This window comes from Falco peregrinus, chromosome Z, assembly GCF_023634155.1.
Source record: "Falco peregrinus isolate bFalPer1 chromosome Z, bFalPer1.pri, whole genome shotgun sequence".
NCBI lineage: Eukaryota > Metazoa > Chordata > Aves > Falconiformes > Falconidae > Falco > Falco peregrinus.
In genome coordinates, this window is record NC_073739.1 from 74,129,117 (window position 1) to 74,150,009 (window position 20,893).

The 20,893-nt window shown below is 55.6% G+C and overlaps 1 protein-coding gene and 1 long non-coding RNA gene across 2 annotated transcripts; both read left to right on the forward strand.

Annotated features, from left to right (window-relative positions):
- The first annotated feature begins 12,154 nt into the window (after positions 1 to 12,154).
- On the forward strand, positions 12,155 to 14,381 carry LOC129782580 (uncharacterized). The gene is made up of 3 exons (XM_055791696.1): positions 12,155 to 12,176; positions 13,148 to 13,384; positions 14,020 to 14,381. The coding sequence occupies exons 1-3, from the start codon at positions 12,155 to 12,157 to the stop codon at positions 14,379 to 14,381; spliced, it is 621 nt and encodes a 206-aa protein (XP_055647671.1).
- A 1,343-nt stretch (positions 14,382 to 15,724) lies between these two features.
- On the forward strand, positions 15,725 to 16,754 carry LOC101922419 (uncharacterized). The gene is made up of 3 exons (XR_008744879.1): positions 15,725 to 15,837; positions 16,228 to 16,274; positions 16,680 to 16,754. It is a non-coding gene; the product is annotated as an uncharacterized LOC101922419 (long non-coding RNA).
- Positions 16,755 to 20,893: the final 4,139 nt, after the last annotated feature.

Consider the following 20,893-nt stretch of genomic DNA (forward strand, 5'->3'; position numbering starts at 1 on the left):
CTGTTCTGGGGCACAGAGGATCAGGGTGATGATGCTGGGATCTGGATGTCCATGAGGGCCTTTTGTCTTGTTATGGTTTAACTCCAGCTGGCAACTAACCCCACCACGCAGCTGCTTTCTCACTCCCTACCCCAGTGGGATGGGGGAGAGAATCAGAAGGGTAAAAGTGAGAAAACTGGTAGGTTGAGTTAAATACAGTTCAATAAATAAAGCAAAAGCCCTGTGTGCAAACAGAGCAAACCAAGGAATTAATTCACCACTTCCCATGGGCAGGCAGGTGTTCAGCCATCCCCAGGAAAGCATTGCTCCATCATGTGTAATGGTTACTTGGGAAGACAAATGCTATCACTCCAAATGTCCCTCCCCTTCCTTCTTCTTCCCCCAGCTTTATATGCTGAGTTCTACATTCTATGGTATGGAATATCCCTCTGGCTAGTTCGGGTCCTGGCTGTGCCCCCTCCCAACTTCTTGTGCACCCCCAGGCCCTTGCTGGTGGGGTGGGGTGAGAGGCAGAAAAGACCCTGGCACTGTGTAAGCCCTGCTCAGCAGTAACGAAAACATCCCTGTTATCTATACTGTTCTCAGCACAAATCCAAAACACAGCTCCCTCTGGACTACAAGGTGAAAATCAACTCTATCCCAGCCCAAAACAGCACATGCCTGAAGGTCAGGGAAGCCACAGCCTTATGTGGACAGTGATGCTCTGTCCAGATGTTGAATGGGCTGGAAAGTGGAGCATCAGTTCTCCATGCACCAGCAGGATGAGGAGCTCCCTATTACTGTGGGGCACTTCCCAGCTCTTTCCCTTGTCCCTATGCCCTGTCCAGACCCTGTCGAGGCAAGGCAGGCTGAGGCAGCACAGGCTGGAGCCTGGTCCAGTATGAGGAGGGAAGGCAGCTGTGCTATGTTCGGTGTGGAAGTCACTGTTGTGCTGCTGCTTGCATCTGATAAAGCAGCTCTTTACTGCTTCTGCCAGCTGTTTGAAATCTCATTAGATTTGGCAAGCTCTGTGAGCAGAGTTGCCAGCCTTTCTCATCTCCTGTCCTCTCTCATGAGACAAGGCACCCTGTGACCTCTGAGAAAGAGCATCAGCATGCTCCAAGGGGCTGGGGCTGAAAAAACCTTCCCACATCTTGGCGTACATGGCTGGGTCTGACACAGGCGAGGTGTGCCAGGATCTTCCATGAAGACCAAGGCAAGGAAAGGAGGCGTGTGTTGTTCTACATGGAGACATGTCTACAACACAACAGAGTGAAGGAGCAGGCCTGTCCACACACAGCAGCCTTGTACCCCACAGTGGGTAAAAGATGAGGAAGGGTAGTGAGTCCTACTCAGTTACGTTAGTGGCAAACATGTGAGGCTGATGGTCCGAGGCCAGCAGCAGCAGAAGCAAGTGATACTTGAGCCAGGACAAGTGGCAACAGTGCTGCGTTGACCTGGGATCTCTGCCAGCTCCAGCAAAAGGCAGAGCTGAGATGAATGGGGCAGAGCTTTGATCCTCCTGTGCCCTGCACATTGGGAGCCCTGTTCCCAGGCAGCACCTGCATACCACCACAACACATTAATACCTTTGATTACCATGGCCTAATTTCTGTCCACCTGTGTCATGGGTGGCTGGTCACCCCACCCTCCTGAGCCCTTATTCTACAGTAGCTGATTGCACCAGCACTGGACAAACTGGTCTCCTGGGGTAATTACAGCCAGGAGGCACCCAGTTCTGCAGGCTGTGGGTGAACCAAGGGTGTCACCACCAGTCAGACACCTGGGATGTAAGTCACACCATGATGCATGGCGAGTCCTTTCTTATGGGATACTCAGGAGCATCCGTGTACATGCCCTGTAGCCTGGACTCTCACCAAGAAGGACTATCATAAGCACTGTCTCACCAGGCTCCCCAAAGGGAGGCTGATATCCTCCTCCCAGTGCCAGCCAGAGACTTGACTTCCTCTGTGGCAGGGGTGAAGCAGCATCCACCCTCCCTCCCTCCTGCCTCCCATCTGGGAACCTGCCTCCCCAGCCTGCTTGCCTCATGGCCCTGGGCTCTGTGGGATTTCTGCTGGCCAAGGGGGAATAGGCCAGGCTAAGTGGGGGTTCCCCATGGGAGGTTGTTGCATGAGATGGAACCTGCCCTTTGCCCCAGCTCAGCTGTGGCACTGCTGTAGACCTGCTCTGGATCTTTCCCCTTGGCTGGAATGCACATGACTTCATGTGCGTATTTATACAACAAAGGGCAGCTGTTCCCTGGGCTCTGGGCACCGTGCTGTCCCCACCACTCACACTGACTTACCAGGATGCAATGCCCTCCTCCCTCCTTCTCGTCCACTTGCCCAACCTTTGTGGGGAGCAGCACTGCACCATGACAAGCCTGGGTCAGAGGCTGAAGGCTGGGGGGCAGCTAGCAGGTTCTCAGGGGGTTCTGCAGGGGCCACACATTGAGGAAAGGGGTGAGCAGGGGTCCAGCTCAGACCTTGGCTTTCCAGTGACCCATGTGCAAGGCAGGCTGCTTCGGGAAGGCACAGCGCTCTGCCAATGACAACCACATGGCCAGGACACAGCCAGGCATCCTGGGATGGGTCAGGCAGGAGCTGTGCCAGCTCAGGGTCACCCTGGCAGCAGCGCATCCAGGCAACATGGGTGCAACACCAGGCAGGACGATGGGGCTGTACAGCCCCCAGAAGGCCGGTTAACACCACTACCTGTGCCACCTTCCCCTCCTCCACCAGTCCACTGGTTCCATTTCACGGGGAAACAGCTGCTTGGCTTCTTCTTCCCTATTCATCAGGTTCCTTCTGGGCTCAGGATATTTTGGGCACTTCTCTGTTCCCAGTTACCCTGGGTGGTATAGGCGGTTCCTCAGGATCTGCTTTCCTCTGGAAGCTGTACAGGCTGAGAGCTGAAAAGGGGAAATGCCAAGCTCTTTAGTTAAGACCCGTGTATGGAAGGAGACACTCTTGACTCCACCAAACACATGTACTCCATCATCTGCCTATGGAGACCTGTGACATGTGCGGCCAGCACATGGGGTTGGGTGGACCATTTGAACAGGAGCAATGCTGAGAGGCTTGTGCAATGAAGGAGGTGCAAGGTGAAGCACTTGTCTAGGAGACAGAGAGCCTCCTCTCAGGCAGCATGACAGACCACAGGCACAATATGCTGCCACTCCTGCCAGAGGGCAGATCAGGGGATGTGGGAATGGAACTCGGAGGCAGAGAGAGCATGTCAGAAGTGCTGGAATTAGTGCAGAGAGCCTGCCCTGAAAGCGGCACCTTCAGGCAGCGGGTTTGGAGCAAAGCTAGCCTGGCCTGAGATGCTGCTACAAATTTACAATTTCTACCTCCTGGGCTTAGCCAGGTTCCCTGTCCAAGAACCAGGGTGGGACATGCTGAAGACGGCCCTGGGGATGAGAGCAAGCACGGTTGGAGCAGATGTGGAACGACTCAGAGGTCAGAGCTGGAAACCCCATTTCTGAGCACATCTTCCTCAGACCAATATGCAGCATCCCACATCCCTCCAGCCTTACTCCACCCTTCTCCCAGCTGTGAACTGCTTATGTCCAATTTTGTGTGCTAAAAATATCTTTCTGGGCTGTCAGCAAGTGTGCAGCCAGATGGGAGAGGGTTGCACTCTGAGAGTGAAGGGAAGTGGGGGTGTCTGTGGTGTAGGTGTGGGCTGCAGCACAAAGTCAGATGGGCTGGGCAGGCTGGGCTGGGGGGCCGTGGGCTGGCTGTCACTGCAGAGGGACCCGTGTCAAGGTGGCAGTGCTGGGGCAGAGAGACTTGCTTGGCTTCCGTCCATGCTTCTGGGGAGGGGGGCATGGCAAGGGGGCATGCACAGATGGACTCAGAAAGGTGGGGAGATGCTGACTGTGGAGAACAGGCAGCAGGTCCTGCGCCCTCCCCTGGAAAGAGGCTGGCGGAGGGGAAGGAGGGATGGTTATCCAGCCCCAGGGCCTGCCACAGCTCTGCCCAGCACCCAGCAGTGCCCTTCTGGGAGCCCTGCACCCTGCCGAGCTGTCCCCTGTCACACCTCTGCTCTCAGCCCACCTCTCCTGGGGGAGGCCAGGCCACAGGCAGACCTGGTGGCTCTGTAAGCCACCTTGGGAACAGAGGTGTCAGCCTCGGGTGGCCAGTGCCAGCAGAGGGAGTCCCTGCCTTGGCTGCTGCGGCCAAATGGGTGACAGCAAAGATGCCCCAATGCCACCCCTCTTCCAGGCCAGCGCAGATCCTTGTATACCCCCCAGATGTTTCCATCACGACCAGGCTGTCACCCTGGAGGGATCCCTCTGCAGCCAGGCACTACTGGGGCTCCCCTTGCCCTCCTTCTGCCCATAGGTCGGGGGTTCTGCCCCAGCTCTGGTGGAGAAGTGCTGTAGGGGACTGGGATGTCTGGGTTTTATTGTCACCTCAGGGAAGGGGCTGGAGGGTTCCTAAGTTCAAGGTGGCATGGTGCACTGGCCTTTTTGTCCCTGATAGCACTGCAAGAATCCTGCATTGAAGCAAGTTCAGAGCTGATGGGGTTGGGAATGTTGCTGGAGTAATGTGGAAGACCCCACAGCAGGGCTCGAGGCTGGGCTCTATCCAGCATCCTGTGGGCATTTTCCAGCTCTCTGTGCCAGAAAAGCCTCTGCTCTCCAGTAGTGCAGGCTGCAGCCCTTACTGAGGCAGATACTGCATCCTGGAGATGAAGCAGCAGCATGTGGAGATGCAGCCCCCCAGATCACACAGGGTCATGTGCTGGTGCTGTGCAGGGAGCAGACCCCTCCCTGGCCATCCTGGGGCTGGCCCTGGCTGGGTTACCCTCTCCATGCCTGATCTTGACCCACCACCTGTGGGATGACATCCCAGCATGGCCTTAGCCCACCCCCATCATCATGGCCATGTCTGATGATCCATAGGTACACCTCACACTGGGCTCCCTCAAGGACACGTACGGGGTGGGGACAGGAATAAGCCCCAAATATATTTCTGTTATTTGTGAGGTCTGCGATAGGAATAGGCTTTACTGTAAGGGAATGTGGTGGGTATGCTAGCAGTGCTTTCCAAAAGTCTGATCCTCAAAAGCCACAGCTGCTTCTCCTTTCCTTGTGGTTTTGTGGATGGTTTTGAGCTCTCAATGTTCTTCCCTATCAGAAGTAAAACTGACCATAAACTGAAGGTGGTTTGGGGTTTCCTCTCTTCAATCTGAAGGTCCGAGTCCTGTTAGTTCATTGAGGACTGACCCCTTCAGGCAAGGGCCCATCCATCATGTTTACAATGATCAAATCAACTGCCCTGGGGCCTCAGCCCCATTGAGAAGAAGGTATGTGGCTGGCTGGCTTTATCATGTGAAAAAATGTAGACATCCACTGCTATAGCAGGAAATCCATATTACAAAGCATCGAAGGTGTGTTGAGATCGTTTTGTGAGACCTTGTCCGACTGCAAGGACTAGAGTGGTGTCCACAGAGTATGTGCAGCCCACATGTGATGTACTCTTGGAAAGACAGTGAGTGGCCTCACAGAGCTGGACCTTGTCACCTCCTGTTGATCATGCCATGCTAAGTTTGGATTCATGAGTTGCTGTGTTACTTGACAGTCCCTTAGAAACCTTCACTCACTTGAACTCTGCTGTGTGGTTCCCAGTAAAGTAAGGCATCATCAATTGAACTAGCAGCTCTATTACTGTGTAAGAGATAGGGATTTCAGTATTTCTTCAGCATTTTGCTAGTGCATGCTATAAACCAGACAGCAAATCTAAAAAAATGATAAATTACTAAGGGGGAAGAAAAAAACCACAGATTGCTAGGTCCCTGTGCATTTCAGGCTAGGGGAAAAGAAATACCTTTATCAGCTGCAATGGGAAGCCTCTTGCATCACATGTATTTTTGAAGCTTAGCTGTTTTCTTTCACTGTTTTTGCTTCTTTCATACGGCAAAGAGAGGCAGTGAGAGCATCCACCTCTAATGCTGGGATTTTATGAGGACATTACCCAGTGAGTGCTGACTGTGGCCATTCTCCTGAGTGCTTGCACCTTTGCTGGCTTCACAGGGACAAAAATAGCCTGGCTCCCCAAAGCCCAGGGAACTGCCAAAGAAATAGGGAGGGCATGGCTTAGTGTGGCTGCTCCCTTGCTGCAAAATTGCTAGACGACTTTACCCCATTAATCTCACAACAGCTGTACGTGAGGCAGCTGGACTTGATGTACTGATGTTCCTGAATGGATCTTAGGAGAGAGCTAGCTTCCAGAAACCCCTCAGTGTTGCTGCTCTAGTGGAGTAATGCAGCTAGATACACCAAACACTGTCCTGCAGTGCTGAGGATGGTGGTTCCTGGGAAAAGACCTGCCATGGACCTCTGGGCCAACTGGTCCTAGCCAGGTGATGAGGAGCACCCTGGGTGACAGCACCTGTTCCCAGGACCATAAAGCAACCTTGCTCCTCTGTCCAGGGATACAGAGAGAGGATGTATAAACCACAGAGTTGACAGAGGGGCTGCCCAGGACAGCTGCAACAGCACAGGCAGCCAAAACTCATGGAAGCTTGAAGCCCTGCAACAGTGTGTGAGCTGAAAAAGGGCTCAGACAAGAGCTTGGTGGTGACATCTTCAGGGACAGGAGACTGGGCGAGTATGAACGAACCAGCCTTGGGATTATGGCCCAAAATCAGGAGCATCCAGGGAATTCCCTACCACACCCAAAGACCCTGCCTGACCTAGCCAGAGACAGGAATAAGTCTTCTCCATGCAGCTCCAGGAAGACCTTTTTACCCCCAGGACTGTTTGCACTGTCCAAGTCAAGGCACTTCACATCCTAGAAAGCATTGAGAAAGTGTAGCTCAGAGCAGGGTAGCAGGAAAGGTTTGGAGGAGAAGGGAAACAAGCCACATCTGGCTGGTTCAGAAACTTGGTCAGATCTGAAAGGTCTGTTGGTGGGGTTCAACAGCAAGATTGTTGCAGTTGGGTCAGTTTAAGGTAATGAGTAGAGAGATTTCAAGGCAAAAGTGATTCATGATGAAAGGGCATCGTGGGGTGGGCTTGGGCAGGTGAGCCAGGGGTGTTTTAGTCAGCATCCACCACAGGATCTGGAGGGAGAGAGGAGTGAGACAGACCTGAGAAGTTTTTGGAAGGGTCTGTGGGAGCAGGGCTATGGGACCCTGAGGTAGCCAGTAAAAGGGCTGGACTGAGGCACCCAGGAGACCCCATTGAGCTTGGACCCACTGCCTGCAGGCAGATGGGTGAGGAGCAGCCCTGCGGCCGGTGGGATACTCTCTTTCCAAAGAGGAAGTTTCTTGCACCACATGTGATTTCCCTGTGTAGCTGTTTCATTTCTGTGTCTGCACCTCTCCTGCACTGGATTACACAGATACCTTCACTGAGTAGCTCAGACTGAGTCCTGCCCAGGAACTTTGTGCCAGCATGGCCCTGCAAGGGCTGGCTCTGGCCTTTCTCCTGGTCCTTGCTCCTGTGCTGCTTGCGTGGGAACCAAAGGACTCTGGTCCCAAGAATCATGGGGAACCCAAGGAAGCAGGTAACGGTGGGTTGTGCCTCTCTTAGAGAAAAGGTTTTGATGCTCCTCTACCTGCACATTTATTATGTGGCTTTACCTCATTGAGCCCACAATGGCTGCGTTGGGGAGGTCTGAAGCTGGTGTCTGCATCAATCCTGAGACACTGGGGCATCCGTCAGGTTGTGGTGGGGTGAAGTTTTTTTGGGGGATGGAGGGAAGCAGGTCTCAGCGTGGGAGCTGCAATGTCTCTCTGGGGAGCAGGTGGTATCCCTGAGAGCAGAGGGGTGGCCAGTTCTCTGCATGGCAGACAGATGAAGCTGGGGCAATCAGAGCAGTGGTGGCCTTCCTGGGGCAATCCGGACAGCATCTCTATTGCAGAAGGCAGCGACAGTGGTGGTGTTCAGGAAAGATGTGGGGAGCTGTGAGATGAATCCCTGTGTCAGCTGAGATGCCTGCTGTGTTCTGTAGTCCCTGAGGAGGTTGGGGGAGCTGTAGTTCAGGGGGGTTGTTCTTTAACAGCATTTTTGTGCTCTTTCTTTGTGTCAGGAGCACTAGCGGCACCTCCTGGGTCTTCCTCTGGAGAATATGGGCTTTCCTATGGAGACTGTGTGCTGTGTCCTGGGGTTGCCAGTACTTGTTGAGATCCCCATGGGATACAGTAGACTGGCTGGCCTTTGCACCAGGGGCTAGGGGGGTTGAGGTGTGAGTCATCCTCTCTGCAGGAAACTGGAAGAAGAAGTGGCTTGCCAAGTCATTGGATGAGTCACATTACCATGTTGCTGGTGGCTGGAAGGATGCTGCCATTCCAGCAGTGGGCAGCCCTCAGCTCTCCAGAGCAGGATAGAGCCTGTTCCCCTTGAACCATCAGCAGCTCCTGCCCCATTCTCCCATTCCTCAAGCCTGTCACTGAGAAACTGTCTTGATAGTCACAGCTCTCCCCTTGTTGGCCTGAGGAACCCCAGCTGGAGGAGGCTGTGATGGGCGCAGTAGAGACATTGGTTTCAAGTGGCTGGGGAAGATTCCTTGGAGTTGTGTCTGCAGAAGAGGTGTGGGACACCAAATTGAGGTTCTGGCTATTACCCTCCACCATGGCACCGGCAGCACTGAAGGATGCTGTTGGAGTCTGGATTATGGTTAGCCCAGCAGAGCTTCCTGCAGGGGCAGAGCTTGCTACCACCTGTCTGCAGAGGAAAGCTGTGGTGTCAAGCCAAGCTCCCTTGAGGGCTTTTGCTGTGTTATTCAAGCATCATCAAGTAAACACATCTGCCATAGACGTGTGCTTTTTCACTTTCTCTTGGTGACCTGTGCCCTTGCTAGCTGGGCATAGCCATCAACATCTGAATGACCTGCATGCACTTTCTAGACCGGACCTCAACCACAAGGGCTTGTGTTACTTGCTACACTGCCTATGGCCCAGTTTTCTCACCGTCCTCTCCCCACTGGGGACTGCATGAGACAGCCTCATGCTCGATCATATTCACTTGCTACATCCCCTCCTGTACCTTTGCCTTGGCAGCCGTTTCTTCGCTGGCTCTTTTTGTTGATTCTACTCCCTTAGGAGTGCAACCTGCTTGTCTCTGTGCCCTCTTGCATTGTGGGCCACCATCAGATTCCTGATGGAGGCAGGCTGTGTTGTTCCTGCATCCTCCGTCCTCCTTCTGTGCAAGGGTGTTTCTGCCTAGCCTTTCAGATTGTAGAGCATCTCAGGGACAGGCAGCCTTTGGGACCTGTTTCCTACAAGTACCAACAGGAAAAAACCATTCCTTCCCACAGGTGGGTATCTGCTCTTTGAAGCATGGTTCATTCTCCTGCAGCACAGGGACCTCCTCTCCTCGTGTCCCTGGTCAAATGCTTGGTGCTGGGCAGGTAGCCCAAACTCTGATGGGGTAGGAAGGATCCTGGATGTCATTCTGGGGCAGGAGTGTGAGGGAATGTGTGAGGCTTCAGAGCGGTTGATTGATGGGGCAGCAGAAGGTGTGTGCTGGGGATGCATAACTAGGCTCAGACTGGGTTGAAGGGTTCGTCTGTCAAGGCTTCTGGCTGTCAAGCGTGTGATCTGAGGGTGCTGAAAGGGATCCACCTGCAGGGGAAGAAGTTTCCTATCTGGAAAGCACATGTGGTCCCAAAGGACAGGGGTGGTGGCCATTGTCCTTTGCAGTGGAGGGACAGGGTGCATGATGGAGATGATGGTGTGAAAACCTGCTACAAGATAAGGGGAGTGTGGTGATGCTGGTGTTCTAGTGTAAGGGATTGCAGCCTCATGAGTGCTGCCTGCCAGCAAGCAGACAGTTGTAGAGAGATGTGCAGCTGAAGAGGGCTGTGTCATCCTATTTTAGGGGAGGCCACCTCCTACCCTGATACCTTCTCATGCACCTGGTTTGTGCTGGGTGAGCAAATCTAGGGGACATGCCTACCAAGGCACAACAAAGCAGTCCCGTTTTGGGTGAAGTGCAGAGAAAAGGCTGGGTGCATGGGGTGGGGTGTGAGCTTTGTGGCCAGTGCTGTGAATTTACATGTGGAGGTCTGAGGACAGGCTGCTGGCAGCTGCCTCGAGGGCCAGAGGTGGGAGGGTGAGCAATGCCAGCATAGACCCTCTGGCTCTGGCTCTCCCCCAGCTCCTGTCTCTGGGGGACAGAGCGAGGGGAGAGCAGCAGCCGCCGCGCTGCTGGATCCCTCTGGCCGGGACTCCTCCACAGCACCTGTGTGGGCAGGAGGGCCACCGGGTAACCCGCCCGCTCCGCACCTGAGGGTGCAAGGAGTATTAATGTCCCTGGGGTCCAGGGCCGCATCCTGGGAGGTGCTCATCTCTGCCGCCCCTCTGAAGGGAGGGGGACCAGCAGCCCTCTGTATGGGGCCTCCTCCCCCCCGAGGACACTGCTGGAGCCCAGCGGTGCTCGGGGCTCTCCCTCACGGCCTTTGCACACAGGAAGGTGTGAAGTTCCCTCCGACTGGGACCCCAGGCTGCAGTTCACCCCGGAGCAGAGCAGCTACGCCTTGAACGATTCGGTGCAGCTGAGCTGTGCTGGGGAGTATGTGCCATCGGTCCCCCACATCAGATGCGTTTCCAGAGGGATGCAGGCCTTGTGGAACGGGACTGCTACCTGCAAGGGTAAGCATAGCCCCCATCACCCTGACCCGGGGTCCTGCCCTGGGGGCAGACCCCCCGTGACATGGTCGTGCTCCAGCCTCACCTGGTGACAGGCCAGCAGCGGGAGATGCAGACGCTTTGGCTTTCTCCACTGTCCTGGCAGTGTCTGGGCATCTTCTATCTCAGTCCCTTGCTGCGGGCAGCTGCCGGGTCTGTGCTCCTGGGGAGGGGTTCCAAGGGGGAAGCCTTGCTGGCCAGCGTCTTCTGGCTCCAGATGGAGAGCTGCAGCTGCGAGGCTGGGAGGAGGAGGAGGAGCAGTTAGAGGGCTGCAGCTTGAGGCTTCGGCTCTTTGAGCTGCGCGAGAGTCCCGTGTTCCCCTGGGAAGCCTCTCTGAGGGTTGGGTGAGCTCTGGTGGGGGAGGCTGTCACTGCTGCACTGTTCAGCTGGACACGAGGGGGGCCAAGAGAACAGGGTGTCAAGCACCCCATGCGTAGCTGGAACCCAGGGAAGGCTTGGGAGTCCTGGAGATAGGGGTGATGACAAGCCCTGTGCCCCTGGACAGTGCCTGCACACGCGGTGCTCCCAGAGGCGCTCCCTCGGCTCTGTGTCAGGGTGAGTGGTCAGAGTCATGGGGAGGAGAGAGCTGTCCCAAGCCTCCTCTTGTCACCTCCCCAAAATACCCCTCACCCAATCTTACCTCTGATGGACACATGCCAACGGCCTGTTTGGTGGGACCCAAGACCCCAGAGGGCACCAGTGCTTGGGCATGACAAACAGAATGAGGAAGTGACTCTGAGCTGCAGCGGTGGTTTCCAGCCACCCTTCACCCACGTCCAACGTGCAGGGGAGCTCAGCCACTGAACTACTCTGCATCTGTAAATGGAGATGCGTGGCTCAGGAGGAAAAGCAGTGATGCCGGGGTCCCCATTCGGGGAAACATAGTGTACATGGGTAAGCAGGGTGTCAGGAGGTGCCTCCTAAGGAGCTTCTGTGGTCAAATCCCACCCCATTCATCCATCTCTGAGCACTGACCATCACCACTGTGGACAGGGATGCGCTTCTGATGCCTGATCAGGGCCACTCAGATCTCCCTGTTTCTGATACCTGGGACCCTTCCTCAACTGAATTCTGGCACATCCTCATCCACCACCTTCCTGGTCAGGCCCCAGCCCTGGCTGACCCTCACCCACAAGGAGAGCTCCATCCTAACAAGCCCCACTGAGGGGTCACATCCTGTCACCTTCCCTCTCCCTTCAGGGACCAGAGGAATTGCTGGGGATTGCTGATACCCCACCACCTACCCCTGACCCTCCTCAAAACATCCTGACCCAACTAACACCCACTTTCACCTCTACCAGAAATGTGCCAAAGGCCCCGCTGGGACTCAAGACTCCGACTGACACCAGACCAGAAAAATTACAGGAAGAACGAAGAAGTGATGCTGAGTTGCACTGATGGTTTCCAGCCAACCTTCACCCATGTCAAATGTGCGAGGGAAGTGCAGTCCATCAGTCACGGGAAACCTGTATACAGAGAGGTTTGGAATGGAAGGGACAGCAGAGGCAGATGGATCAACATTCAGCCCATGTTAAATGTGGAGTGCATTGGTAAGGGAGGCATCAGGAGCTCTCCTGACTGCCCCACTCTGCCCTTCTTGAGCTGTCCTCCAGCTGTACCTGCACGGGAGGTTCCAGGCTGTCTGCCTGCCTGGGGAAATTGTATATGCCGCTGAAGGCGGTGTTAAGGCAGCCCCTGAGCCTGCCCTGTTCCTGCCCCAGGGCTCTCGGAAGCCTTGGTGGGAGGTGGCTGGTACCAGCCTCTGTTTCTCTGTGTCCCACAAGGAAGGGGCTTTGGAATTGAGGTAGGGGGTAGTGGACAGAGCTGCCCATGCCAGGCAAAGAGCCCAGTATGCAGGGCTCCAGGCTGTGGTTTGTGGGTGGCTGGGATGTTCCTGGTCAAGGTGTGTGGGTGGCGTGGGGTTCCCTGAGGGCTTCTGGCAAGAGCATGTGCAAAGAAGACATGGGCTACAGCGCTGTAGGTCTGACAGGCATTTGTGGCGCAGGTCGTTCAGGGTTTGGGGGATCACAGGACTCTGCTCCCTGTGTCCTCTCAACCTGTACAGGCAGGGCAAAGTCCTGGCCTCCTCTTCATGTGTTGGTCTCCCCTCACAGTCTCTGCTGCATGCTATCATTGCAGCAGACAGCTTTTGGGTTCAGGCTTTGTTGCCTTCTCAGGTGGATTCAACATGTTGTCCTCCATGAGGGATGAACAGGGCACCAAGATCAAATGCTGGTCCATCAGTCTCCATGCAAATGCAAGTCCCTTGTGGGTGCTCCCAGTCCCTAGAGCTCCAGCTCCTCCTGGCCTTTTCCCAGAGGCGTAGGGGAAGCAGCATAGAGCCCTTCTTGGCCTCGTCCCCTCGCTGAGGATGTGGTGTGGGAGGGCTGCTATGTATGGTGATCTGGAGCTCCATCCCTCACCCTGCTGTGCCAGCAGTGGGATCCCCTACTCCATCCCCTGGCATGCCCTGTGGGGCCACCATCTGCCCTGCTAAAGCCTTCCCATCTTGTTGGTGCAGAGAAATGCCAGAAGCCCCAGTGGGACCCCAAGTTTATCTTTGACCAAGATCAGGACACCTTTAACCCAAATGAAGTGGTGAAGATGAGATGCCCTGAGGGGCACTGGCCTCCTCCCATGGAGATCAAATGCATGAAGCTGGACCCAGAGGAAGGCTCCATGATTCCTCAGAGCAGCTGGTTTGTAAGGAACAGCACGGGTCTCTGGCACCGTGTGAAGGGGAGCTTGACCTGTGTGGGTAAGTGAGCAAACCAGCAACACTCTCAGTGCTCAGTCTGTTCTCCCCAGGCAGGGAGAGCAGTGCTGCATGTGTCCTACAGTATTAGTATCCTGTGTTTGGGGTGGTCAGGGCATGGCGCAGGCATTCACTCCAGAGAAAACTTCTGCTGATGCACCCCAGGTTTGTGTCCCCACTGCTGGCAGCTGGGGCACCCTGCACAGTGCTGAGGGGGACATGCCCTTGCTGCTGTGTGTAGTGTGCCGGGCAGTGTGTCCAGGCAGTCAGATAGGTCTGCTTGGAGAAGATAACGATAGCCGAGAAGCAGGAAGACAGGGACCTGCTCTGAATGCTGGGTTTGTTGAAAGGGACAAGTCACCAGATCAGGTGCTAGCCCCAGGGTGGAAGCTGCATACAAGTGCTTGCTCTTACCCTCCCACACAACCACTGCGGCACCCAGAGTACCCCTGGGAATGTTCCAGGGCCAGAGGAAGGCTCAGGCAGTGCCGCAGTGTGGTCTGCAAGAAGGCGGGATGACCTGATCCCCACTGTGCTGGGGACACGCTAGTGAGGGAGCGGTGGGGATGATGGAGGTTGGATGGAAGGCTGGGAGGGGAAGGGAAGGGAGTGACCCTCTCGCAATGTTTCCTTCACAGATGTCCTCCAGGTTGTCCCTGAGACCTTGGAGATTTCAAGCACCAGCATCAAACTGAACTGGACCTGCAGGCTCCCTGACACCTGCCAGCACATTCGGGCCACATGCCGTCTGGAAGAGCCTTCCTCCCCTCCCTGTGAAGCTGAGGAGGTGAAGGGAGAGGAGCTGCTACGTGGCTGGAAGGGAACATTTTCCTGTCCACCTCTGCAGCCCTTCACTGTCTACACCGTCACCATCTCACTGCCACCCAGCACGATCCTGTACACACGGCTTCTGAGGACGAAGGAAACGGGTATGCTTACACGAGATGTAAAGGTGCCCTTTGCCTGGCAGCTCAGCCTGATCATCTGCTCCCTGCAGTGATGGTCCTGGGATCAGGGCTGCTTAGATCCCGTGGGGCTGTGGGGAGGGGCTGTGCAGGGCCCTGGAGCACAGCATGTCCCCCCCTCACTCTTCCCTTCCTCATTGCTGCTGCTGTGGCTCATGCAGCCTTTGTGGGGGAAAAATCCGTGCTGGCCGCATGTGTGATCCCATCCTCCTGCTCTTCCAGTGCCGGACAAACTGGAGAAGCTGAGGCTGGATCCCAACACAGGGTCCCTCAAGTGGAAGGCACTGCCCTCCTGCAAAGGGGAGATCATTGGATACCAGGTACCAGGGGACCACAGAGTCCCCGTGGTCACCCTTACCTTGCCAGGCACCTCCTTGCCTGGAGCTCTGTGGAGACAGCCTGGGGAGAGGTGTGAGCCTTCCTCAGCCAGGGTCCACCAGCTCTACAGCACTGTAGTTGTTCTGGTGGAGTCAGGTCCCCTCCTGTCCCCAGCCAGCTGTAGCACCCCTCTCTCCAGAGCTGCCCAGAGCAGGAGTGGGAGGTTGGTGCTGCTCCCAACCAGCTCCCTGTCCTTTCTCTAGCTGAACATCACAGCCAGGAGAGCACATGATGGCAGCTTCCTTGAATTCAAGCAAGTGTTGGTGAATCAGTCTGTCACCAAGTACACGCTGCCTCATCAGGCACCTGGAAGCAAATATTTGGTGACAGTGCAGGGCCTCACGGCAGCTGGTTCTGGGGCTGCATCACTGCTGGAATTTCAAACCTATGTCTCAGGTAATGTTTTTTCTGCCCTGAGTCTGGCTGAGGTGGTCTCCTGGGAGCAAGTGCTGAGCATGGATCAGCTTCCAGAGCTGTGTGTGTACCCCTCCTGTCCCCACCAAGACAGAGGCAGGGAACATGGGCCCCCTGAGAGCCTGACTCAGCAGTGGGGGCTGTGGGGCTGGGTGAGTCCTGCTTTGAGGGGGTCCATCATCTTGTCCCCAGAGCTGCTGCATTGCTTCAACCCCTGTTTGTGCCTGCAAGAACAGAGGGGGGCCCTCCACTCTTCCACCAAAGAAGACGATACCCATCCCTGCTTTTGGGTACACTTGGGGCTCAGGGTCATGGGGTCTGTGAGTCCTCTTGCTGTGCACAGCTTGATTGAGTGGGCTTCCATATCCCCCGACTATGTACAGGAGATGGGCCTCCAAGGCCTCCCTCCTTCTGCCTTGCCCAGCATATGTGAAGGCAAGGGAAGGCTGTGCCTCGCTGCCCATCCCTGCAGCAGCCAGGACAGCAGAGCCTGGACACACGTGTCTACACATATGCACATGCCCAATGCCAAGGTCGGGGTCATTGCTGACGCATGGCCCAGGCTGTGGCACACACTCCCAGCTGTGTGTTAGTTGCAGGGCAGCCTCTGGACCTGTGGCCTGGGCTGGTGGTCATTGTGGTGGTGGTGGTGGTGCTGGTCCTCCTGTCTGCAGGGATCCTGTGGCTTGTGCTGTCCAGGTGAGTAGGCAGGAGACTTGGAGCTGCTGCTCTGCCTCAGGCCATGCTGTGCTGTGGGGTGGCTGGGGATTGAAAGGGCTGATCCCACCCTTCTGCAGGTGCAGAGGATGCAGCTGCGTGGTTCTACCATAGCAGGGCTCCTGGCTGGGGCTCATAAGCATTTTCCGTGGGGCTGGAGCAGGAACCATGTGTGCTCAGGGACCCCCCAGCTTCTTGGTGTTGCAGCCACCGCTGCTATCTCCTGGAATCTTGGTGGGCAATGCCTGCCAGGTCATGAGTGGCCCAGAGGGAGGGTGTGCAGAGCCCTCCATGCCTCTGCCGCTGGGTTCAGCAGGGATTTGGGTCAGGTCAGCTTCTCCCCTGACTCAGGACCACCCTTTGCCTTCCCAGGAAAAGAAAAGCCTTGCCCAGCAAAGCTGAGGATGACCATTATACAGGTAGGATCCCCACCACAGAGATGGCTGTAAGGCTGGGGTTGGAGTTGGATGGGGAGCAGGTCTATTGTAGAAGAGCCTGTTGTGACCCCGGGGTGGTTTCAGGCAGCCCACCTGCCTCTGGGTGACCTGCCAGAGCAGTGTGTCCCACACTATCCCTTGGCTATCCCCAGCCAAGAGCCTTCTCCTTCTGCCTCTTCCAGCAGCTCTGGCTGGTGTCCCCCTGCAGGGCCAGTAAGGGTTGGGACCTGCCCCTCATGCTTGCCCTGCTCAGGGGAGCAGCACCCTGCCAGTGTTTGTCCCAGGGTGTCCCACAGCCTCCAGCGCTGCTGCCTGTCTGGGTCTGCCCTGCTCCTTCTCCTGCGGCCCCTGGTCCCTCAGACTGTTTCTGTTGTGTTGTCCCCCCAGAGCTTCAGCCCTATGAGAATCTGGATACTTACTGCATGATAAGAGAGACTCTTCTGGCAGTGGAAGACGCGGGTAGGAAATGTATTGCCCTGCCTGTGTTCCCACACATGTCAGGGACAGGTTGGAAAATGGCAGTTGTGATGATGTGAACTCTCCATGCTGCTGAGGGTACACAGCAGCTTCTGCCCTGGGTGTCCTTGGTCTCTGCAGGTAAAGGTGGCTGGTCTGGAGAGCTGTTGCCCAAGACCCTGCCTACCCCGAGGTCCTCAAGAAAGTCAGAGCAATGAGGGAGAGAAGATGGAGCAGATGTCTGAGGCTCAGTGCTGATGGCAATTCCCATATCCCCTTCTTGAGGCTTGGTCCTCCACCACTGGAAGCAGGGCCCAGTCTGTGCTGGATTATTGCTCCCCCTTCAATTTGCGCCCTTATCAGGCTCAACTGTCCTCTGTCACAGAGCAGGAGCATCCCAAGGCCTGGGATGACCTGCTTGTGCCAGCAAGGACATGTTCTGGTAGTCCTCCAGCATCCTGGAAAAGCTGCCTGACCCTCATCCTGTTGCCCTGCAACTGTCCTCTAAGACTGAAGCAACTCTCTGGGTCCCAACCCCTCTTTCCCCACTCTGAATCCCCACATCCATCTAGACCTCCACCTCTGCTTGAGTTTGGCCCAGTCACACTGTCCTTGCAGCTGTGCTGCTGTGTCCAAAAAACCAATAAATTGTTCTGGTTTGCAGGGGATGCTTGCCCCACAGCAGCTCTCATCTTTGTCTTGGTTCCTCCCTGTTTTGTGTGTGAAAATCCTATGAATCTTCATGGAGGATGGACTAGGCTTTTCCAGCCCCAGGTAGCCCTGAGGAAGCACACCTGAGAAATGGCGTGCTCCCAGTGCAATGCTTTGTGTTGCTCTTTCCCTCCTCCCCATCCTACAGGTAGTACAGTCCCAGCCACACCTAGCTGGACCTCTGTGTCCATCTGTGACACCTTCTGTGGGTCCTGGTGCTTATTTCCCATTTTGTGAGGTGCAGTTGACCCTGGCCCTCCTGGGAAATTCCCATCCTGCAGCCTTTGGATCTACTCATCTCAGTGACTGCTGCTGCCTCAACGTGGCCACCAGCAGCCACTGCCTATCCTGCATTACGGGATGCTGGTGCCCAGTGCAGCTTGGAGGTTGAGCAACAGCCTGCAGTTCCTCCTTGGTGACAAGCACACTGCTTGAAGACGGGGCAATTGACCACCATCTCTTCTCCAGCCTTTTTATTGGCCTGGGATGACCTACATGTGACAGTAAAGACATGTTTTGACAGTCCTTCATATGAGCTGTCCGATCAGCACCGTTATACATGCAGCTGGGCACTTGGACAAAACATCTCCTTCAGTGGAATTTCATTGGTGTGACCTGCATTCCTGATGGAGCTGCTCTCGATAGGTGCTGGGAAGAGAGGGAAAGAGGGGGCTTAACAACTATATTGGGTCTGGCTGAGCCCCCCAGCAGCCCTCATAGTGCTGTGCTTTGTGCTGATAGCAAGAAAGGCGGTGATAACACACTGGTGTTTGGGCTACTGCTGAGCAGCACTCACACAGCATCTGGGCTGTCCCTCCAACATTCCCCCCTCACCAGCAGGCTGGGGGTGGGCAGGATCTTGCATAATTTTTGTTTTTGCTTTCATTAAACTGCCTTTATCTTGACCCACAAGGTTTCTTCATATTATTTTCTTATTTTCTGCTGAGCAGGGTAGAGATAGAGCTGCTTGGTGGGCAGATGGCATCCAACCAAGGTCAGCCCACCACAGTCCTTTCTGGCACCCAATGTCAAGCTTGAGACAGCGGCAGTTGTATACAAAGTGAGCCATAGCTGTGGTAGTTATCAAGTGGATCAAGTGCAAGCTCCTGTGTGGGTCATGGAGTCTGCTAGGTGGACGGCTTATCTCTATTTTGCGAAGTTTGGGAACGAGTCAAGGGAAACAACGGCTGTGTGCTTTGCCCTGACATAGATGGCCTTTCTGCGCTGTGGGAGTGATTTTGTGGGGGGGGTGAAGGAACTTGGGGCTGAGCTAGCACAAACAATGACAATGTGCTTTGCCCTGGCATTGATGCCTTTGCTGTCCTAGGGTAGCTATCTTGTGGAGAAGATGAGGGAATACACCTGCCTTTCCGTGCCCAGGACTGATGTGGATGGTTTTGTTATGCGGGGTCCTGAGGTCCTGGCTCACCCTTATGTGAGCTGTTCAATACTGTTACTAAATACTGTTGGCATATTATGGGTTTTGTGGACTTTGGTCTCACCCCGGTGTAAGAGGAGACAACTTCTGTGTGAGGCAATACAGAAATGTGCCCTGAGACGGCGGTCCCGGGGTGGCAATGTGTGTGGAAAGATTTAGGTAGATTCCTAGGATGGGCATCACTTCCCATAGCCAGGGGCTTTGCACCTGATGGATGCACTCTGTGCTGGGTAACCAGCTGGCTGGGTCAGCCCAGAGAGTGGTGGGGAATGGAGCTACATCCAGCTGGTGGCCGGTCACAGGTGGTGTTCCCCAGGGCTCGGTGCTGGGGCCAGTCCTGTTCCGTATCTTTATCAGTGATCTGGACGAGGGGATCTAGCACACCCTCACCAAGTTCACAGGTGACCCCCAGCTGGGGGGAGCGTTGATCTGCGGGAGGGCAGGAGGCTCTGCAGGGGGGTCTGGGCAGGCTGGAGCGATGGGCCCAGGCCAGCTGTGTGAGGGTCAACCAGGCTCAGTGCCGGGTCCTGCCCGTGGGTCACACCAGCCCCCGCAGCGCTGCGGGCTGGGGGCAGGGGGCTGGGAACTGCCTGGGGGGAAAGGGCCTGGGGGGGCTGGTCGGCAGCCGGCTGGGCATGAGCCCCCCGTGTGCCCAGGTGGCCAAGGAGGCCAGCAGCATCCTGGCTGGTGCCGGGAACGGCGTGGCCAGCAGGGCCAGGGCAGTGCTGTCCCCCTGCACTGGGCACTGGCGAGGCCGCCCCTCGACTCCTGTGTTCAGGTTGGGCCCCTCACTGCCAGGGGGATGCAGAGGGGCTGCAGCGTGTCCAGAGACGGGCAGGGGGCTGGGATAAGGCGCCGGTGCTGGGCTAATGGGGCCAATGATCAGCAACTGTGAGGCAAAGAAGCCCAACAGCTGGGATCCCTTGCTAGAACCTGAGGATCCGGGAGAAGCATTGGATAAAGAGGCAGCAATCTGCAGTCTCTGGAGACAGCTCCTTTCAGGTGTGAGGGCGAGAGATCCATTCAAGGAAGCTCTCACGAACTCCCCAGGAAAGTGGACTACTGCACATGAAGGCATCCAGTACCTGAGGGAACTAGCAGTACTAGCAGCCATCTACAACGATCTAGACGATGAGGAGGTCTCCAAAGATCCAGAGGATGTCCTGTGCACACGGGCCATGTGAGGAAGGTGATTCAAAGTGCCCCGATATCACATTCTAACAGCTTGGCAGCAATGTATTGCCTGGATATGGGTACACCAGCTGTGGAGATAACTGTCTTCTTGGCTCCAAAACTTGGAAGAACATCTCTGCGCTCCCTCATCCCTACAGGCCAGCACCTTGGCTGTCAGGGGTGCCCCAAGAAACGCGTGCTCTGCTGCCCCAACCAGAGGGAAAGGGAGCCCCAGGCACATGCCGCACGGTGCACTGTGGTTCTGCCTGCGTGAGCAGGAGAGGACATGAGGAGGTGGGATGGTGAACCCACCTTTAAGCGGGAAGCCTGTGTTAATGAACCGAGAGGGAAGACAGCTGTTAAGAAGGGGTCACCCACGAGAGCTGTCGGCACAGTGGCTGCAGAGACACAAGAAGGCAATCAACGGTCTGCCAGACACAGAAGAACTGAGGTCAGCTCTCCTGATCCTGGTGAGGGGACTTCTGGTCCAGCACTGCAAGGGTCAGACAGTGAGTACTCTGAGCAGGAACAGGAATGGAGGGTCCCTGCCTTCAGGCAGGTGGAGGAAAGGGGTGACCGGGTATACTGGGCCATGTGGATTCGATGGCCTGGCACATCAGAGCCACAGAAGTATAAGGCTTTGGTAGCCACTGGTGCGCTGCCTGCCTGCCGATAGGATGTAGAGAATAACATATTTTGTTTTCCTTTGCTTCCACATGCGTGACATTTGCTATTGCTTCATTAAACTGCCTTTATCTTGACCAACAAGTGTTTTTTTCATCTTATTTTCTGCTGAGGACAGCAGTGATAGAGCAGCTTGGTG